At 44.2% G+C, this 20,543-nt stretch overlaps 1 protein-coding gene across 4 annotated transcripts in view; it reads left to right on the forward strand.

Annotated features, from left to right (window-relative positions):
- LOC115121829 (TOX high mobility group box family member 2-like) overlaps nucleotides 1-20,543 on the forward strand; it is a 274,969-nt gene that overhangs the window by 97,031 nt on the left and 157,395 nt on the right. For all 4 annotated transcript variants that reach the window (XM_065004076.1, XM_065004074.1, XM_065004073.1 and 1 more), the window contains one exon: nucleotides 14,858-14,917. In XM_065004076.1, the coding sequence (XP_064860148.1) occupies nucleotides 14,858-14,917 (60 nt within the window). The remainder of the gene's footprint in view (nucleotides 1-14,857; nucleotides 14,918-20,543) is intronic.

Here is a 20,543-nt window from a genome sequence, read left to right on the forward strand (position 1 = left end):
TTCACAGTATCGAAGGCAGCCGATAGGTCTAGAAGGATGAGAGCAGAGGAGAGAGAGTTAGCTTTAGCAGTGCGGAGCGCCTCCGTGATACAGAGAAGAGCAGTCTCAGTTGAATGACTAGTCTTGAAACCTGACTGATTTGGATCAAGAAGGTCATTCTGAGAGAGATAGCGGGAGAGCTGGCCAAGGACGGCACATTCAAGAGTTTTGGAGAGAAAAGAAAGAAGGGATACTGGTCTGTAGTTGTTGACATCGGAGGGATCGAGTGTAGGTTTTTTCAGAAGGGGTGCAACTCTCGCTCTCTTGAAGACGGAAGGGACGTAGCCAGCGGTCAGGGATGAGTTGATGAGCGAGGTGAGGTAAGGGAGAAGGTCTCCGGAAATGGTCTGGAGAAGAGAGGAGGGGATAGGGTCAAGCGGGCAGGTTGTTGGGCGGACGGCCGTCACAAGACGCGAGATTTCATCTGGAGAGAGAGGGGAGAAAGAAGTCAGAGCACAGGGTAGGGCAGTGTGAGCAGAACCAGCGGTGTCGTTTGACTTAGCAAACGAGGATCGGATGTCGTCGACCTTCTTTTCAAAATGGTTGACGAAGTCATCTGCAGAGAGGGAGGAGGGGGGGAGGGGGAGGAGGATTCAGGAGGGAGGAGAAGGTGGCAAAGAGCTTCCTAGGGTTAGAGGCAGATGCTTGGAATTTAGAGTGGTAGAAAGTGGCTTTAGCAGCAGAGACAGAAGAGGAAAATGTAGAGAGGAGGGAGTGAAAGGATGCCAGGTCCGCAGGGAGGCGAGTTTTCCTCCATTTCCGCTCGGCTGCCCGGAGCCCTGTTCTGATGATGTGTTAGCTTTGTTTTCATTTCATTGTGTCCAAGGCGAGAACAATGGCGTGATTGTGCTTGGCCATCTGTAACTCGACACCTACCTAGGGCATTGGTCAGAAGTGAGATGTGCATGGGTTTCAACCCCAGCCCCAAGTGTAATCCAGTAGATCACCAAACCCAGTCAATCACACCCATTCACATGGATCACATGTAGTCCAGTTCAAGGTTTTTTAAAAATCCAAATTTTCCAGATAAAGGGGCTTATTTTTGATTCTATCTTGTATTTTTTTTAAATCGCTCTCATTATGAGCCAGTCTAGGTGTCATTATGAGCAAGTCGAGGTGTCATTATGAGCCGAGCCAGTCGATGTTTCATTATGAGCCAGTTGAAGGTTCATTATAAGCCAGTTGAAGGTTCATTGTGAGCCAGTCGAGGGTTCATTATGAGCCAGTTGAAGGTTCATTATGAGCCAGTAGAGGGTTCATTATGAGCCAGTAGAGGGTTCGTCATGAGCCAGTTGAGGGTTCATTATGAGCCAGTCGAGGGTTCATTATGAGCCAGTCGAGGTGTCTTTATGAGCCAGTTGAGGGTTCATTATGAGCCAGTTGAGGGTTCATTATGAGCCAGTCGAGGGTTCATTATGAGCCAGTCGAGGGTTCATTATGAGCCAGTTGAGGTGTCTTTATGAGCCAGTTGAGGGTTCATTATGAGCCAGTCGAGGGTTCATTATGAGCCAGTCGAGGTGTCTTTATGAGCCAGTTGAGGGTTCATTATGAGCCAGTCGAGGGTTCATTATGAGCCAGTCGAGGGTTCATTATGAGCCAGTCGAGGGTTCATTATGAGCCAGTCGAGGGTTCATTATGAGCCAGTCGAGGTGTCTTTATGAGCTGAGCCAGTCGAAGTGTCATTTAAGGAATGACCGGCCTCTCAAAAACCCTCCATGTGACTGACAAGACAGTAAAAATAGCAATAAACCTAGATTAATCATCACATCACTGATTGGAGCAATTAAGCTCATTATTCAAGAGAGAATGAGCGTCTCCCAGGGATCCATTCGACCACATGGTTAAACACAGTCTTTATGCAGCTATTTCTCCCGTTTTTCTCCCGTTTCATAGTGCTTTACAAGCACACGCACAATTTGTGTTTGTCTCTCTCTCATTTTAATGTTTATCATCGGAGGGTTTTCAGCTGGTCCAATTAATTTATTTTTCAGTCGATAAAGAAACAATTATGTTCCTCCTCAGCAGAGTTTGATGTAATGAAGACCATACTTCATCTGTATAGAGTTATGGCCTGGATAAAAGGTGGAGTAGATCTGGGTTCAAATACTATTTGAAATCTTACAAACACAGTGATTACTTTAGCCTGCCTGGGGTGCCAGATGGGCAGGGTTGCACTGTTGCAACTGTTCTATTGGTTTCATTGCACCAGGCAAGCTAATCAAGCCCAGAGTAATTATTTCAAATATACTGAACAAAAATAGCTGACCTGAAATAAAATATCCCAGAAATGTTCCATAAGTACAAAAGCTTATTTCTCTCAAATTCTGTGCACAAATGTGTTTACGTCCCTGTTAGTGAGCATTTCACCTTTGCCAAGATAATCCATCCACCTGACAGGTGTGGCATATCAAGAAGCTGATTAAACAGCATGATCATTACACAGGTGCACTTTGTGCTGTGGACAATAAAAGGCCACTCTAAAATGTGCAGGTTTGTCACACAACACAATACCACAGATATCTCAAATTTTGAGGGAGCAATTGTCATTCTGACTGCAGGAATGTCCAACAGAGCTGAATGTTTCTGAACCATAAGTCTTGACCTGACTGCAGTTTGGCATCGTAACCGACTTCAGTGGGCAAATGCTCACCTTCAATGGCCACTGGGGAAGTGTGCTCTTCATGGATAAATCACGGTTTCAACTGGCGTCGTGTGGGCGAGCGATTTGCTGATGTCAACGTTGTGAACAGAGGGCCCCATGTTGGCGGTGGGGTTATAGTTTGGGCAGGTAGGCATCAGCTACGGACAACAAACACAACTGCATTTAATCGATGGAAATTTGAATGCACAGAGATACCGCGACGAGATCCTGAGGCCCATTGTCAGGCCATTCATCCACCACCATCATCCCATATTTCAACATGATAATGCACGGCCCCATGTCACAAGGATCTGTACACAATTCCTGGAAGCTGAACATATCCCAGTTCTTCCATGGCCTGCATACTCACCAGACACGTCACCCATTGAGCATGTTTGGGATGTTCTGGATTGACGTGTAAGACGGTGTGTTCCAGTTACCACCAATATCCAGCAACTCCGCATAACCATTGAAGAGGAGTGGGACAACATTCCACAGGCCACAATCAACAGCCTGATCAACACTATGCGAATGAGATGTCTCTCGCTGCATGAGGCAAATGGTGGTCACACCAAATACTGACTGGTTTTCTGATCCACGCCCATACCTTTCTTTCGAGGTATCTGTGACCAACAGATGCATGTCTGTATCCCCAGTCATGTGGAATCCATAGATTATGGCCTGGTGAATTTATTACAATTGACTGATTTCCCTAAATGAACTGCAACTCAGTAGAATCTTTTAAATTGTTGCATGTTGCGTTTATATTTTAGTTCACTGTAGTATTTGAACCCAGATCGGAGGTGGAATGGGTATGGCAGTTTGAATATGAACACAGATCGGAGGTGGAATGGGTACGGCAGTTTGAATATGAACACAGATCGGAGGTGGAATGGGTATGGCAGTTTGAATATGAACACAGATCGGAGGTGGAATGGGACGGAGGTGGAATGGGTATGGCAGTTTGAATATGAACCCAGATCGGAGGTGGAATGGGTATGGCAGTTTGAATATGAACCCAGATCGGAGGTGGAATGGGTATGGCAGTTTGAATATGAACACAGATCGGAGGTGGAATGGGTACGGCAGTTTGAATATGAACCCAGATCGGAGGTGGAATGGGTACGGCAGTTTGAATATGAACCCAGATCGGAGGTGGAATGGGTATGGCAGTTTGAATATGAACACAGATCGGAGGTGGAATGGGTATGGCAGTTTGAATATGAACACAGATCGGAGGTGGAATGGGTACGGCAGTTTGAATATGAACACAGATCGGAGGTGGAATGGGTACGGCAGTTTGAATATGAACCCAGATCGGAGGTGGAATGGGTACGGCAGTTTGAATATGAACCCAGATCGGAGGTGGAATGGGTACGGCAGTTTGAATATGAACCCAGATCGGAGGTGGAATGGGTATGGCAGTTTGAATATGAACACAGATCGGAGGTGGAATGGGTATGGCAGTTTGAATATGAACACAGATCGGAGGTGGAATGGGTATGGCAGTTTGAATATGAACACAGATCGGAGGTGGAATGGGTATGGCAGTTTGAATATGAACACGGACGGTCATATTTTTGATCTTTATTGGGTTCTGTCTTTGTTGAATAGGACAGGTGTTGTTGCATAGGACAAATGTTTCACACAGAGAGACACCCAGATGTGTGGCTACACATATACAGTACACATATATGCACACACACTAACACCTATAGAAGGGCAAACAGCACATACATTAGTACAAACATGCAACACACCCACACACACAAACACACACAGCAGAGCAAACACACTGTAGAAGGAACACACACAAACACAGTCAACAAATCCATATCTGCTCAGACAACCATCCGCTCAGACCTTCAGTGGTGTCTGCCAGCCTCTGAATTCTCTAATGACCAGTGTCCTGACACAGGTATTTTGACTGCTGCCTGTTTCCATTTGCACTTAGACTGACAGGCGATCAGTCACGTATGTGTGGAAAACCACGGAATCACATTTTAGTCCCACAAAAGAGAGAGAGAGGAGAGGAGAGGAGAGGAGAGGAGAGGAGAGGAGAGAGTCTGGGCTCTCCTTTTTTCTTCGTTGCCAGTCTAAATTTAAAACATACGTGGCTACATGTATGAACTGTATGATTGTGTGTATAGTGTGTACATCACAGGGAAGACAGCCATCTTGTAAGCCAGGCCATTTCCTAATGGCTGCTGTACTATACATGTATGCCATTTTGAAGTACTACTATAGATTGGAATGCTCATTTGTGGCTGGGAGCTGTGTGATAGGCTGCGTTCAACTGTTGTTCCATGACCTCAATGCTGTAGTGCGCACTTCCTACATCTAACTGAAAGTGGCTTGGGTTTACGCAAACAGCTGCCTATTTATAGCCTCTCTCTTTATGTGCTTTTTAGCTCAGCAAACTGGAGGGGTTGGTGTCCAATGTGTATCAGTTGTTTGAACAATGAGCTCTATCTCTCCCCACCACCATTCTGGGTTTTATCCAAGCTTTATTTTCTTGTTCTTACCCCCTCTTTCTCTCTACCTCTCTCTCTCTCTCCCTCTCTCTCCTTCCATCTCTCCCTATCTCTCTATCGCTCTCTCTATATATATATTTATATCTCTTTCTCTCTCTATCTCACTCTCGTTCTCTCTCTCTCTCCCTCTCTCTCCTTCCATCTCTCCCTATCTCTCTCTTATCTCTCTATCTCTCTCTATAAATATATTTATATCTCTTTCTCTCTCTATCTCCCTCTCTTTCTCTCTATCTGTCTCGCTCTTCCTCTCTGTTTTTACTTTTGCAAATGTAACCAATGTAACCATCAACTGTGTTGTGCCTAAGAACGGCCCTTAGCCATGGTATATCGGCCATACTGTACACCACACCACCTTGTGCCTTATTGTGTGCCTTACTGTGTTGTGCCTAAGAACGGCCCTTAGCCATGGTATATCGGCCATACTGTACACCACACCACCTTGTGTCTTATTGTGTGCCTTACTGTGTTGTGCCTAAGAACGGCCCTTAGCCATGGTATATCGGCCATACTGTACACCACACCACCTTGTGTCTTATTGTGTGCCTTACTGTGTTGTGCCTAAGAACGGCCCTTAGCCATGGTATATCGGCCATACTGTACACCACACCACCTTGTGCCTTATTGTGTGCCTTACTGTGTTGTGCCTAAGAACGGCCCTTAGCCATGGTATATCGGCCATACTGTACACCACACCACCTTGTGTCTTATTGTGTGCCTTACTGTGTTGTGCCTAAGAACGGCCCTTAGCCATGGTATATCGGCCATACTGTACACCACACCACCTTGTGTCTTATTGTGTGCCTTACTGTGTTGTGCCTAAGAACGGCCCTTAGCCATGGTATATCGGCCATACTGTACACCACACCACCTTGTGTCTTATTGTGTGCCTTACTGTGTTGTGCCTAAGAACGGCCCTTAGCCATGGTATATCGGCCATACTGTACACCACACCACCTTGTGTCTTATTGTGTGCCTTACTGTGTTGTGCCTAAGAACGGCCCTTAGCCATGGTATATCGGCCATACTGTACACCACACCACCTTGTGTCTTATTCTGTGCCTTACTGTGTTGTGCCTAAGAACGGCCCTTAGCCATGGTATATCGGCCATACTGTACACCACACCACCTTGTGTCGTATTGTGTGCCTTACTGTGTTGTGCCTAAGAACGGCCCTTAGCCATGGTATATCGGCCATACTGTACACCACACCACCTTGTGTCTTATTGTGTGCCTTACTGTGTTGTGCCTAAGAACGGCCCTTAGCCATGGTATATCGGCCATACTGTACACCACACCACCTTGTGCCTTATTGTGTGCCTTACTGTGTTGTGCCTAAGAACGGCCCTTAGCCATGGTATATCGGCCATACTGTACACCACACCACCTTGTGTCTTATTGTGTGCCTTACTGTGTTGTGCCTAAGAACGGCCCTTAGCCATGGTATATCGGCCATACTGTACACCACACCACCTTGTGCCTTATTGTGTGCCTTACTGTGTTGTGCCTAAGAACGGCCCTTAGCCATGGTATATCGGCCATACTGTACACCACACCACCTTGTGCCTTATTGTGTGCCTTACTGTGTTGTGCCTAAGAACGGCCCTTAGCCATGGTATATCGGCCATACTGTACACCACACCACCTTGTGTCTTATTGTGTGCCTTACTGTGTTGTGCCTAAGAACGGCCCTTAGCCATGGTATATCGGCCATACTGTACACCACACCACCTTGTGTCTTATTGTGTGCCTTACTGTGTTGTGCCTAAGAACGGCCCTTAGCCATGGTATATCGGCCATACTGTACACCACACCACCTTGTGTCTTATTGTGTGCCTTACTGTGTTGTGCCTAAGAACGGCCCTTAGCCATGGTATATCGGCCATACTGTACACCACACCCCCTTGTGTCTTATTGCTTAATTCTGCTGTAAAACATATGACACGTGGGTAGCACTGAAAGCATCCAGGTACAATGACTTCTGATGCGGTTATTGTCATGAGCATGTGTGACTCCTTTATGATGTCTGATTTTTGTGGTTATTTGTTTTATACTAATAGTCCTGCCTTTACTGATATAAATTATATTAATATTATATATTATATATATATTAATATTATATATATATATATATATATATATATATATATATATATATATATATATATACAGTTGAAATCAGAAGTTTACATACACTTATGTTGGAGTCATTAAAACTCATTTTTCAACCACTCCACAAATATCTTGTTAAAAAACTATAGTTTTGGCAAGACGGTTAGGACATGACACAAGGCAAGTCGGTTGTGCATGACACAAGTAATTTTTACAACAATTGTTTACAGACAGATTATTTCACCTATAATTCACTGTATCACAATTCCAGTGGGTCAGAAGTTTACATACACTAAGTTGACTGTGCTTTTAAACAGCTTGGAAAATTCCAGAAAATTATGTCATGGCTTTAGAAGCTTCTGATAGGCTAATTGACATCATTTGAGTCAATTAGAGGTGTACCTGTGGATGTATTTCAAGGCCTACCTTCAAACTCAGTGCCTCTTTGCTTGACATCGTGGGAAAATCAAAAGAAATCAGCCAAGACCTCAGAAAACAAATTGTAGACCTCCACAAGTCTGGTTCCTCCTTGGGAGAAATTTCCAAACACCTGAAGGTACCACGTTCATTTGTACAAACAATAGTACGCAAGTATAAACACCATGGGACCACACAGCCGTCATACCGCTCAGGAGGGAGATGCGTTCTGTCTCCTAGAGATGAATGTACTTTGGTGCGAAAAGTGCAAATCAATCCCAGAACAACAGCAAAGGACCTTGTGATGATGCTGGAGGAAACAGGTACAAATGTATCTATAACCACAGTAAAATGAGTCCTATATCGACATAACCTGAAAGGCCACTCAGCAAGGAAGAAGCCACTGCTCCAAAACCACCATAAAAAACCCAGACTACGGTTTGCAACTCCACATGGAGACAAAGAAAGAGAAATGGAGAAATGTCCTCTGGTCTGATGAAACAAAAATATAACTGTTTGACCATCGTTATGTTTGGATGAAAAAGGGGGATGCTTGCAAGCCGAAGAACACCATCCCAACCGTGAAGCACGACGGTGGCAGCATCATGTTGTGGGGGGGCTTTGCTGCAGGTGCTGGTGCACTTCACAAAATAGATGGCATCATGAGTAGGAACATTATGTGGATATATGTGGATATATTGAAGCAACATCTCAAGACATCAAGCTTGGTCGCAAATGGGTCTTCCAAATAGACAATGACCCCGAGCATACTTCCAAAGTTGTGGCAAAATGGCTTAAGGACAACAAAGTCAATGTATTGGAGTGGCCATCACAAAGCCCTGACCTCAATCCCATAGAAAATGTGTGGGCAGAACTGAAAAAGTGTGTGTGAGCAAGGAGGCCTACAAACCTGACTCAGTTACACCAGCTCTGCCAGGAGGAATGAGCCAAAATTCACCCAACTTATTGTGGGAAGCTTGTGGAAGGCTACCCAAAACATTTGACCTAAGTTAAAAAATGTAAAGGCAATGCTACCAAATACTAATTGAGTGTATGTAGACTTCTGACCCACTGGGAATGTGATGAAATAAATAAAAGCTGAAGTAAATCATTCTCTCTACTATTATTCTGACATTTCACATTCTTAAAATAAAGTGGTGATCCTAATTGACCTAAAACAGGGATTTTTATTACTAGGATTAAATGTCAGGAATTGTGAAAAACTGAGTTTAAATGTACTTGGCTAAGGTGTATGTAAACTTCCGACTTCAAATGTATATACACAGTATGATAGATAGAGTATCTCCAGTTGCTCTGAGAAGATCCGTGTCATGTGTGAAAACACCAATAACCTCCCACTGACACCATTCACTTCCTGATTGAGAATTCAGATGTGCTCATGGCATGTTCTCCTCTCTTCCCGATGGAAGAAATTGATTTAATTTTCCTTGTTGTATGCAACCATCATACAATGACTGTGGCCCACAAACGAATGGTTCCATCAAGGAGAAATCATGATGCTGAAAGCACCAAGTCTATCTAACGGATGAATTTGAGAGTGATAGAAGTACTGTGACAAATAATATAATTATTGCTGTCATCTCGTCACACACAGTAACATTGGTGGGTTTGACATTTACATACATTTAACATTTAAGTCATTTAGCAGATGCTCTTATCCAGAGCGACTTACAAATTGGTGCTTTCACCTTATGACATCCAGTGGAACAGACACTTTACAATAGTGCATCTAGGTCTTTTAAGGGTGGGGGGGGGGGGGGGAGAAGGATTACTTTATCCTATCCTAGGTATTCCTTAAAGAGGTGGGGTTTCATGTCTGCCAGACATGCAGAGATGCGATTCGCCACCTGGTCATCAGAGGGGGGAAAGGAGAAGATTAATTGTGTGTCGTCTGCATAGCAATGATAGGAGAGACCATGTGAGGTTATGACAGAGCCAAGTGACTTGGTGTATAGCGAGAATAGGAGAGGGCCTAGAACAGAGCCCTGGGGGACACCAGTGGTGAGAGCGCGTGGTGAGGAGACAGATTCTCGCCACGCCACCTGGTAGGAGCGACCTGTCAGGTAGGACGCAATCCAAGCATGGGCCGCGCCGGAGATGCCCAACTCGGAGAGGGTGGAGAGGAGGATCTGATGGTTCACAGTATCGAAGGCAGCCGATAGGTCTAGAAGGATGAGAGCAGAGGAGAGAGAGTTAGCTTTAGCAGTGCGGAGTGCCTCCGTGATACAGAGAAGAGCAGTCTCAGTTGAATGACTAGTCTTGAAACCTGACTGATTTGGATCAAGAAGGTCATTCTGAGAGAGATAGCGGGAGAGCTGGCCAAGGACGGCACGTTCAAGAGTTTTGGAGAGAAAAGAAAGAAGGGATACTGGTCTGTAGTTGTTGACATCGGAGGGATCGAGTGTAGGTTTTTTCAGAAGGGGTGCAACTCTCGCTCTCTTGAAGACGGGAGGGACGTAGCCAGCGGTCAGGGATGAGTTGATGAGCGAGGTGAGGTAAGGGAGAAGGTCACCGGAGATGGTCTGGAGAAGAGAGGAGGGGATAGGGTCAAGCGGGCAGGTTGTTGGGCGGCCGGCCGTCACAAGACGCGAGATGTCATCTGGAGAGAGAGGGGAGAAAGAGGTCAGAGCACAGGGTAGGGCAGTGTGAGCAGAACCAGCGGTGTCGTTTGACTTAGCAAACGAGGATCGGATGTCGTCGACCTTCTTTTCAAAATGGTTGACGAAGTCATCTGCAGAGAGGAGGAGGGGGGGAGGAGGATTCAAGAGGGAGGAGAAGGTGGCAAAGAGCTTCCTAGGGTTAGAGGCAGATGCTTGGAATTTAGAGTGGTAGAAAGTGGCTTTAGCAGCAGAGACAGAGGAGGAAAATGTAGAGAGGAGGGAGTGAAAGGATGCCAGGTCCGCAGGGAGGCGGAGTTTTCCTCCATTTCCGCTCGGCTGCCCGGAGCCCTGTTCTGTGAGCTCGCAATGAGTCGTCGAGCCACGGAGCGGGAGGGGAGGACCGAGCCGGCCTGGAGGATAGGGGACATAGAGAGTCAAAGGATGCAGAAAGGGAGGAGAGGAGGGTTGAGGAGGCAGAATCAGGAGATAGGTTGGAGAAGGTTTGAGCAGAGGGAATAGATGATAGGATGGAAGAGGAGAGAGTAGCGGGGGAGAGAGAGCGAAGGTTGGGACGGCGCGATACCATCCGAGTAGGGGCAGTGTGGGAAGTGTTGGATGAGAGCGAGAGGGAAAAGGATACAAGGTAGTGGTCGGAGACTTGGAGGGGAGTTGCAATGAGGTTAGTGGAAGAACAGCATCTAGTAAAGATGAGGTCGAGCGTATTGCCTGCCTTGTGAGTAGGGGGAAGGTGAGAGGGTGAGGTCAAAAGAGGAGAGGAGTGGAAAGAAGGAGGCAGAGAGGAATGAGTCAAAGGTAGACGTGGGGAGGTTAAAGTCGCCCAGAACTGTGAGAGGTGAGCCGTCCTCAGGAAAGGAGCTTATCAAGGCATCAAGCTCATTGATGAACTCTCCGAGGGAACCTGGAGGGCGATAAATGATAAGGATGTTAAGCTTGAAAGGGCTGGTAACTGTGACAGCATGGAATTCAAAGGAGGCGATAGACAGATGGGTAAGGGGAGAAAGAGAGAATGACCACTTGGGAGAGATGAGGATCCCGGTGCCACCACCCCGCTGACCAGAAGCTCTCGGGGTGTGCGAGAGCACGTGGGCGGACGAAGAGAGAGCAGTAGGAGTAGCGGTGTTGTCTGTGGTGATCCATGTTTCCGTCAGTGCCAAGAAGTCGAGGGACTGGAGGGAGGCATAGGCTGAGATGAACTTTGCCTTGTTGGCCGCAGATCGGCAGTTCCAGAGGCTACCGGAGACCTGGAACTCCACGTGGGTCGTGCGCGCTGGGACCACCAGATTAGGGTGGCCGCGGCCATGCGGTGTGGAGCGTTTGTATGGTCTGTGCAGAGAGGAAAGAACAGGGATAGACAGACACATAGTTGACAGGCTAGAGAAGAGGCTACGCTAATGCCTGACAGTGGCGGTACTTAAGGCATGGCAAATGGAACGACACTGGAATATGTGGACTGTTAAACCCATTGCATACATTTCCCATGCCTACTGTCAGTATACCAGTTTAGGCTATATCAGTAAAGCCTACTGTCAGTATACCAGTTTAGGCTACATCAGTAAAGCCTACTGTCAGTATACCAGTTTAGGCTACATCAGTAAAGCCTACTGTCAGTATACCAGTTTAGGCTACATCAGTAAAGCCTACTGTCAGTATACCAGTTTAGGCTATATCTACTGTCATCAGTAAAGCCTACTGTCAGTATACCAGTTTAGTCTACATCAGTAAAGCCTACCAGTTTAGTCAGTAAAGCCTACCAGTTTACATCAGTAAAGCCTACTGTCAGTATACCAGTTTAGGCTACATCAGTAAAGCCTACTGTCAGTATACCAGTTTAGGCTACATCAGTAAAGTCAGTATACCAGTTTAGGCTATATCAGTAAAGCCTACTGTCAGTATACCAGTTTAGGCTATATCAGTAAAGCCTACTGTCAGTATACCAGTTTAGGCTATATCAGTAAAGCCTACTGTCAGTATACCAGTTTAGGCTATATCAGTAAAGCCTACTGTCAGTATACCAGTTTAGGCTATATCAGTAAAGCTACTGTCAGTATACCAGTTTAGGCTATATCAGTAAAGCCTACTGTCAGTATACCAGTTTAGGCTATAGTATACAGTCAGTAAAGCCTACTGTCAGTATACCAGTTTAGGCTACATCAGTAAAGCCTACTGTCAGTATACCAGTTTAGGCTACATCAGTAAAGCCTACTGTCAGTATACCAGTTTAGGCTACATCAGTAAAGCCTACTGTCAGTATACCAGTTTAGGCTACATCAGTAAAGCCTACTGTCAGTATACCAGTTTAGGCTACATCAGTAAAGCCTACTGTCAGTATACCAGTTTAGGCTACATCAGTAAAGCCTACTGTCAGTATACCAGTTTAGGCTACATCAGTAAAGCCTACTGTCAGTATACCAGTTTAGGCTACATCAGTAAAGCCCAGTTTAGGCTACATCAGTAAAGCCTACTGTCAGTATACCAGTTTAGGCTATATCAGTAAAGCCTACTGTCAGTATACCAGTTTAGGCTACATCAGTAAAGCCTACTGTCAGTATACCAGTTTAGGCTACATCAGTAAAGCCTACTGTCAGTATACCAGTTTAGGCTACATCAGTAAAGCCTACTGTCAGTATACCAGTTTAGGCTACATCAGTAAAGCCTACTGTCAGTATACCAGTTTAGGCTATATCAGTAAAGCCTACTGTCAGTATACCAGTTTAGGCTATCAGTAAAGCACTGTCAAACCAGTTTAGGCCTCAGTAAAGCCTGTCAGTTTATACCAGTTTAGTTTAGCTACATCAGTAAAGCCTACTGTCAGTATACCAGTTTAGGCTATATCAGTAAAGCCTACTGTCAGTATACCAGTTTAGGCTACATCAGTAAAGCCTACTGTCAGTATACCAGTTTAGGCTATATCAGTAAGAATCATTTTTTGTATCTCTACACTTTGGTATCAATTCTACAGGTTCAAAGGCTTAACTGTGGCTAATATCCTTATGGAAAGGCTTGTTGTTTTTCAGCATCAATGCAGTATGTTCATTACAGTACACTACCCTACAGTTCTGATCCAACTCATGTCAATGTGAGGACCTTACTGTACAGCCGTTGAGGCTCTGCAGGCCCTGTTGGCTGACTTCTCCTCGTATATTTTGCATTCTCATAAACGCAGAGTGCCAACTAGTGGCAGAGAGAACAGAGAGGCCTCTGGGAGGTGTGAGGCATGCCAAGCCACAGCCTCTGGCTGTGACCCGAGTGTTAATTACTGCAACAGCGAGAACAGACACCATCAGCCCCAGCCAACCCCCCAGCCAACCCCCTAGCCAACCTCCCAGCCAAACCCCCAGCCAACCCCTCTTGCCCTCCCCAACCCAACCAACCAACCAACCACCCCACCACCCACCATCCCCCTTTGCTCAGGGGCACGCTCCCATTCGCCCAGCCCAGCCCTGGCCCCGACCCCGGTCCAATGGAGGGTTGGCCTGCTTGTCTCATGGCTTCTCTCTGGCAGGGCTTTTTTTCTCTGGTGGAGTGTGAAAGTGCTAATGGGCCATTGTGACCTCTTGGCCTCCGTAGGGCCCTCTGGCTGGCGCTCTGTGTTTTGTTGTGCTTGTGCTGGTGTGATGAGCGCTCCGGCGTATCCCTCCCCGTTGACACCTCGTGTGACACATTGCAGACCAAGTCACAGCCGAGTCAGACACAAACACACATACACACACATGCATTCACATATAGTGTATGCATGCACGCGCGTGCGCGCACACACACACACACACACACACACACACACACACACACACTGGGACACTGCGGGCAAGCGGAGCAGTGTGAGTTTCACTAGTCTGACTGGTCTAATTATATGGGGCTCTAATGAACTGTAATTACTGACGTCCATGAGAGCCACTAAGCCAGTGTGGTTTAAAGGCAACTACTACGGAGTAATTTAACTCATTCTGTTTCTATGCACTGACTGTTTTTTTCTTTGTGCTGACTACAGGTTCAAAGGCTTAACTGTGGCTAATATCCTTATGGAAAGGCTTGTTGTTTTTCAGCATCAATACAGTATGTTCATTACAGTACACTACCCTACAGTTCTGATCCAACTCATGTCAATGTGAGGACCTTACTGTACAGCCGTTGAGGCTCTGCAGGCCCTGTTGGCTGACTTCTCCTCGTATATTTTGCATTCTCATAAACGCAGAGTGCCAACTAGTGGCCTGCTTGTCTCATGGCTTCATGGCAAAATTCTGATAAATTCCGTTTTTTTCCCCCAGAAATTCTAGTTGGAGGATTCTCGGTGTCTTGCCTATTCCCTCCTGATTCTGGGAATCCTCTAACCAGGATTTCGGGAAAACCTGGGAATTTATTGAAAGTTCACAGAATGCTAGTACATTCCTAGTGCTGACTGTTTTTTTATGCGTTGACTGTTTATTCTATTCGCTGACTGATTTGTCCCCCCGTTGTTTCTCTGTTTCTCCCCCCAGTTTGATGGTGACAACATGTACATGAATGAAAATAACCAGGAGTTTCTCTCCCCAAATCAGGTGAGTCCAACATTGAGTTTTTTGTTGATGGAACACCTGCTTCCTTGACTAGAACAAGCCCAGACATTCCTATAATTTGATAAGGTCTCACGGTGGACTGTAAACAAAGCTGATGTCCTACATTGAGGGTAGTGGAATCCTAGCACCAAGGTCCCGATTACTGCTGTTTGTTGTTCCATAGCTGGAAGTGAATTCATTTATGCATGTCATTGATTGGCCAGAGATTCCACTCACATTCGGTGGTATTCAGACTTGAGATCATAACGCTTAACTTACATTTTCACGTTGTCTCCCAATGACATAAAATAAGGATTAACTCTGAGTTGCATCTCAACTCTGAATTGGCCAGAATTGGCCTCTGATTAGAGGGGAAGAATGAAAACATAACCAGTAGTGCTGTTGACCCTGAGTACTGGATTTGAGAAAGGGGGCTCAACAAAATGAGTTCCAATGAGAATCATGAGAAAATAGGACTGAATGCATGAACGTGTGTATTGTAGTACAGTGCAGTGCATTGTACCACAGCTGGAGTAAAACACATGGGTTGCCATAAGGTTGGGTTTGAGCTGGGGGATTTGTTGAATTTCATTGTAATGCCTCGCTTCCATACAACACAGGGGGAAGCACTTGTCCTTGTCAATTTAAATCCTTTGAGCCGGGCAAAAAATATCTGTTACATCACTCTGCACTGTTGTTCTAATTTATAAAGATGAGGAGATTAGATATTTTAGTTGGAGATATTTCAGTCAAGTGAGGTGTATCAGTAAGGGATATTTCAGTCAATTGAGGTGTTTCAGTAAGGGATATTTCAGTCTAACTTTTTTATTTTACCTTTATAGGCAAGTTAGTTAAGAACAAATTCTTATTTTCAATGACAGCCTAGGAGCAGTGGGTTAACTGCCTGTTCAGGGGCAGAATGACAGATTTGTACCTTGTCAGCTCGGGGGTTTGAACTTGCAACCTTCCGGTTACTACTCCAACGCTCTAACCACTAGGCTACCCTGCCTCCCCGAGGTGTTTCAGTAAGGGATATTTCAGTCTAATGAGGTGTTTCAGTAAGGGATATTTCAGTCTAGTGACACACACAGACAGATAGGGAGTATAAGAGACAGAGAATGGAGGGGAGGAGGGAGAGTGAGAGGGCTGAGAGAAAACTTAGCTTTCCTCTGTGTTGTACTACTATATTTGCTCAACGTCAAGGTCTACTCATTTGAAAAACTGTCTTCCTCTAGTTTCCACATGACCAGGTTACCCCACCCCTTCTGTCTGACAGCTAAACTCAGGGGGAGCCTTTAGGGGGGTGCACACTCTCATACTATAGAAGTTCATCATATAGAACATACCTATTATTATAAAAAATCACAATCCTCTCCTTCCAACTTCTCTACCCTCAATCTGTTCCTTATCCGTTTTGATGTTCCCGTTTAACCTTTTATACCCCCCCTCCCTTGCATTGAAGAGCATTTGAGTCAGTGATTCTGGGAGGGAAAAGAACCCGACACCGCCAAACTGTCTGAAAGCGTCTAGATCAGCAGCTCACTGTAATGTCAGTACCATATCTATAGGCTAATCAGGCACAGTAATCTCCACTACACTACCTGCAGTAGTGGTTTCACTTCCATCGCTCTGAGGAGTCATAAAGGAATGTGGTCAGCTCTTCGGCTTGTCCACTGTTCCCATGCTCATCCACCAGACCCTAGTTAGCTGAGAGCATCGCTCTCTCTCCCAGTTAGTACTCTCAATTTCAATTTAAGGGCTTTATTGGTATGGGCAACATATGTTAACATTGCCAAAGCAAGTGAAGTGAACTAGATAATAAACAAAAGTGAAATAAACAATAAAAATGAACAGTAAACATTACACTCACAAAATTTCCAAAAGAATAAAGACATTACAAATGTCATATTATGTGCAAATAGTTGAAGTACAAAAGGGAAAATAAATGAACATAAATATGGGTTGTATTTACAATGGTGTTTGTTCTTCACTGCTTTCCCTTTTCTTGTGGCAACAGGTCACAAATCTTGCTGCTGTGATGGTACACTGTGATATTTCACACAACAGATATGGGAGTTTATCAAAAAATGGGTTTGTTTTCAAATTCTTTGTGCATCTGTGTAATCTGAGGGAAATGTGTGTTTCTAATATGGTCATACATTTGGCAGGAGGTTAGGAGGTGCAGCTCAGTTTCCACCTCATTTTGTGGGCAGTGTGCACATAGCATGTCTTCTCTTGAGAGCCAGGTCGGCCTACGGCGGCCTTTGTCAATAGCAAGGCTATGCTCACTCAGTCTGTACATAGTCAAAGCTTTCCTTAGGGGACTCTTCTTCAGGTTCGTCTCTCTGTAGGTGATGACTTTGTTAAGGAATGTTTGGGAATCGCTTCCTTTTAGGTGGTTGTAGAATTTAACCTCTACAGGATCGGTGTCCCCCCCGACTAGCATGACGTTGTAAGTAACCAGAACATTTTCCAGGACATGGACATGTCTTATATGGTCAGAAAGCTTAAATTCTAACGGCACTGTCCAATTTACAGTAGCTATTACAGTGAAGAAATACAAAGCTATTGTTTGAGGAGAGTGTACGACAACAAAACACTTATCACGGCAACTGGTTTGATACATTCACATCTGAAGGTAAATAATGTATTTACATTCAGTAATCTTGCTCTGATTTGTCATCCTGAGGGCCCCAGAGATAAAACGTAGTATAGTTTTATTTGATAAAATCAACTTTTATATTCAGATGTAGGAACTGGGTTCTACAGTAGTTTGAATCCTTGTTGTGTCTCCCCCCAATCTAAATTTGTGTAAAGGTTAGTGTCTTTTCTGTAGGGAAGCTAGTTATCTATCATTTATGACATTCCTGGGAGTGTTTAAACTTAAATTTTTTATAACCATGTTCCCTATAGTTTTGTACTTGAAAATACATCAGCTGACCAATTTGGCACATTTGGGCAGACTTGATACAACATTTTGAACAGTAATGCGCCTAGACTCTAGACTCAAAATTGCGCCTAGACTTTCGCTAGCATTTCAAAGATGATGGAACAAAAAAAAATTGAAAACGCATGTTTTTTTCTTCGTTTGATCTTTTGTAGATTTGGATAATTAGCAGGTATCGACCTAATTCTGCTCTGCATGCATTATTTGGTGTTTTACGTTGTACACAATATGTTTTTGCAGAATTCTGCATAAGGAGTCTCAATTTAGTGTTTATCCCATGTGGTGAATTGCTGGCTGGTGAGCGAGCCCCAGACCTCACAACCATAAAGAGCAATGGGTTCTATAACGGATTCAAATATGTTTAGCCAGATCCTAATTGGTATGTCGAATTTTATGTTCCTTTTTATGGCATAGAAGGCCCTTCTTGCCTTGTCTCTCAGCTCGTTCACAGCTTTGTGGAAGTTACCTGTGGCGCTGATGTTTAGGCCGAGGTATGTATAGTTTTTTGTTTGCTCTAGGGCAACGGTGTCTAGACGGAATTTGTGGTCCTGGCAACTGGACCTTTTTTGGACACCATTATTTTTGTCTTAATAAGATTTACTGTCAGGGCCCAGGTCTGACAGAATCTGTGCTCTCTCTCTCTCTCTCTCTCTCTCTCTCTCTCTCTCTCTCTCTCTCTCTCTCTCTCTCTCATTCTTACTCTGTATCCATCTCTGCTTTCTTTCTTTCTCTCTTTCTTTCTTTCTTTCTTTCTCTCTTTCTTTCTTTCTTTCTTTCTTTCTTTCTTTCTTTCTTTCTTTCTTTCTTTCTTTCTTTCTTTCTTTCTTTCTTTCTTTCTTTCTTAGCTCTCTCTCTCTTCTGTTCTTTTCTCTTCTCTCTCCCTCTCTCTGGTGACAGTCGGAACAGGGCTGATTAAAAGACAAGGTCAGGCTTCTGGCCAGGCCTCAACAAGCCGTTTGTCTGCCCGGGATCACTCGCAATTGTCTTGGCAACAGTGTACATAACGAGTGACGAACGGAGAGTCTCCCTTTGCCCCGGTGTCTCCCGGCATCGGATCGATACGGCCCCAAGCCGGCAACATGGGCTGAGTCCCAAATAGCACCTTATTTCCTATACAGATGCACTGGTCAAAAGTAGTGCGCTATACAAGGAATAGGGTGCCATTTGGGATGTAGCTCTGACATGACAACCCTCCCTTGATACCTCTAGACTGGACTAAATGCCTGCGAGCTTGACTTCTATTGTAGCTCGCTCCTGGAGGGCCCAGAGAGTGCTCTTTATCTCTTTCTCAGTGGACATTGAGTTGAAGACTCTTGCACTGAACTGAATAGAACTAGATGTGATGAAAATAAGCCATTTCAGGCAGAGATACCGTTGCAATTCTGTATTAAAAGCCCACTCTGATATTTGCAGCTGGTTTTGTTTTATCATTTACATGTTTTATACAGCCACTGATTCTTGACACTGTATATATCATATAGCCAATGATTCTAAATACACTATATATTTTATAGCCACTGATTCTAAATACTGTATATATTATATAGTCAATGATTCTTGACACTGTATATATTATATAGCCACTGATTCTAAATACTGTATATATATTATATAGCCGCCAATGATTCTAAATACTGTATATATTATATAGTCACTGATTCTAAATACTGTATATTATATAGCCAATGATTCTTCATACTGTATATATTATATAGCCAATGATTCTAAATACTGTATATTATATAGCCACTGATTCTAAATACTGTATATATTATATAGCCACTGATTCTAAATACACTATATATTATATAGCCACTGATTCTTCATTCTGTATATATTATATAGCCACTGATTCTAAATTATGTATATATTATATAGCCACTGATTCTAAAGACACTATATATTATATAGCCACTGATTCTAAATACACTATATATTATATAGCCACTGATTCTTCATACTGTATATATTATATAGCCACTGATTATTCATTCTGTATATATTATATAGCCAATGATTATAAATACTGTATATATTATATAGCCACTGATTCTTCATACTGTATATATTATATAGCCACTGATTCTTCATACTGTATATATTATATAGCCACTGATTCTAAATACACTATATATTATATAGCCACTGATTCTAGATACACAATATATTATATATTTTTCATATTTTTTTTTATTAAGTAGTGGGCCTTTTAAAAAGCACTTTCCCCATTGTGACCTTAACAATACTCCTTTTTTATGTGTTATATGAATGAATTTAGCATAGTAGACATTTGGGAAAATCAGTCTGAGAGAGGGAGAGGGACAGGGGGAGAGCGTGTGAGTGAGAGAGAGAGAGAGAGAGAGAGAGACGGAGAGAGAGAGAGAGCGAGAGAGAGAGAGAGAGAGAGACGAAGAGAGAGAGAGAGAGATGGAGAGACAGAGACGAAGAGAGAGAGACAGCAGGAGAGAGAGTGACGGAGAGAGTGTGACGTAGAGAGAGACGGAGAGAGAGAGAGACGGAGAGAGAGAGAGAGATGGAGAGAGAGAGACGAAGAGAGAGAGACAGCGGGAGAGAGAGTGACGGAGAGAGTGTGACGGAGGGAGAGACGGAGAGAGAGACGGAGAGAGAGAGAGTAGCTGGAATAATTATCTTAATGGAGTGACTGTTTGGATATGCAGCCAA

The sequence above is a fragment of the Oncorhynchus nerka genome, linkage group LG2 (assembly GCF_034236695.1).
Source record: "Oncorhynchus nerka isolate Pitt River linkage group LG2, Oner_Uvic_2.0, whole genome shotgun sequence".
NCBI lineage: Eukaryota > Metazoa > Chordata > Actinopteri > Salmoniformes > Salmonidae > Oncorhynchus > Oncorhynchus nerka.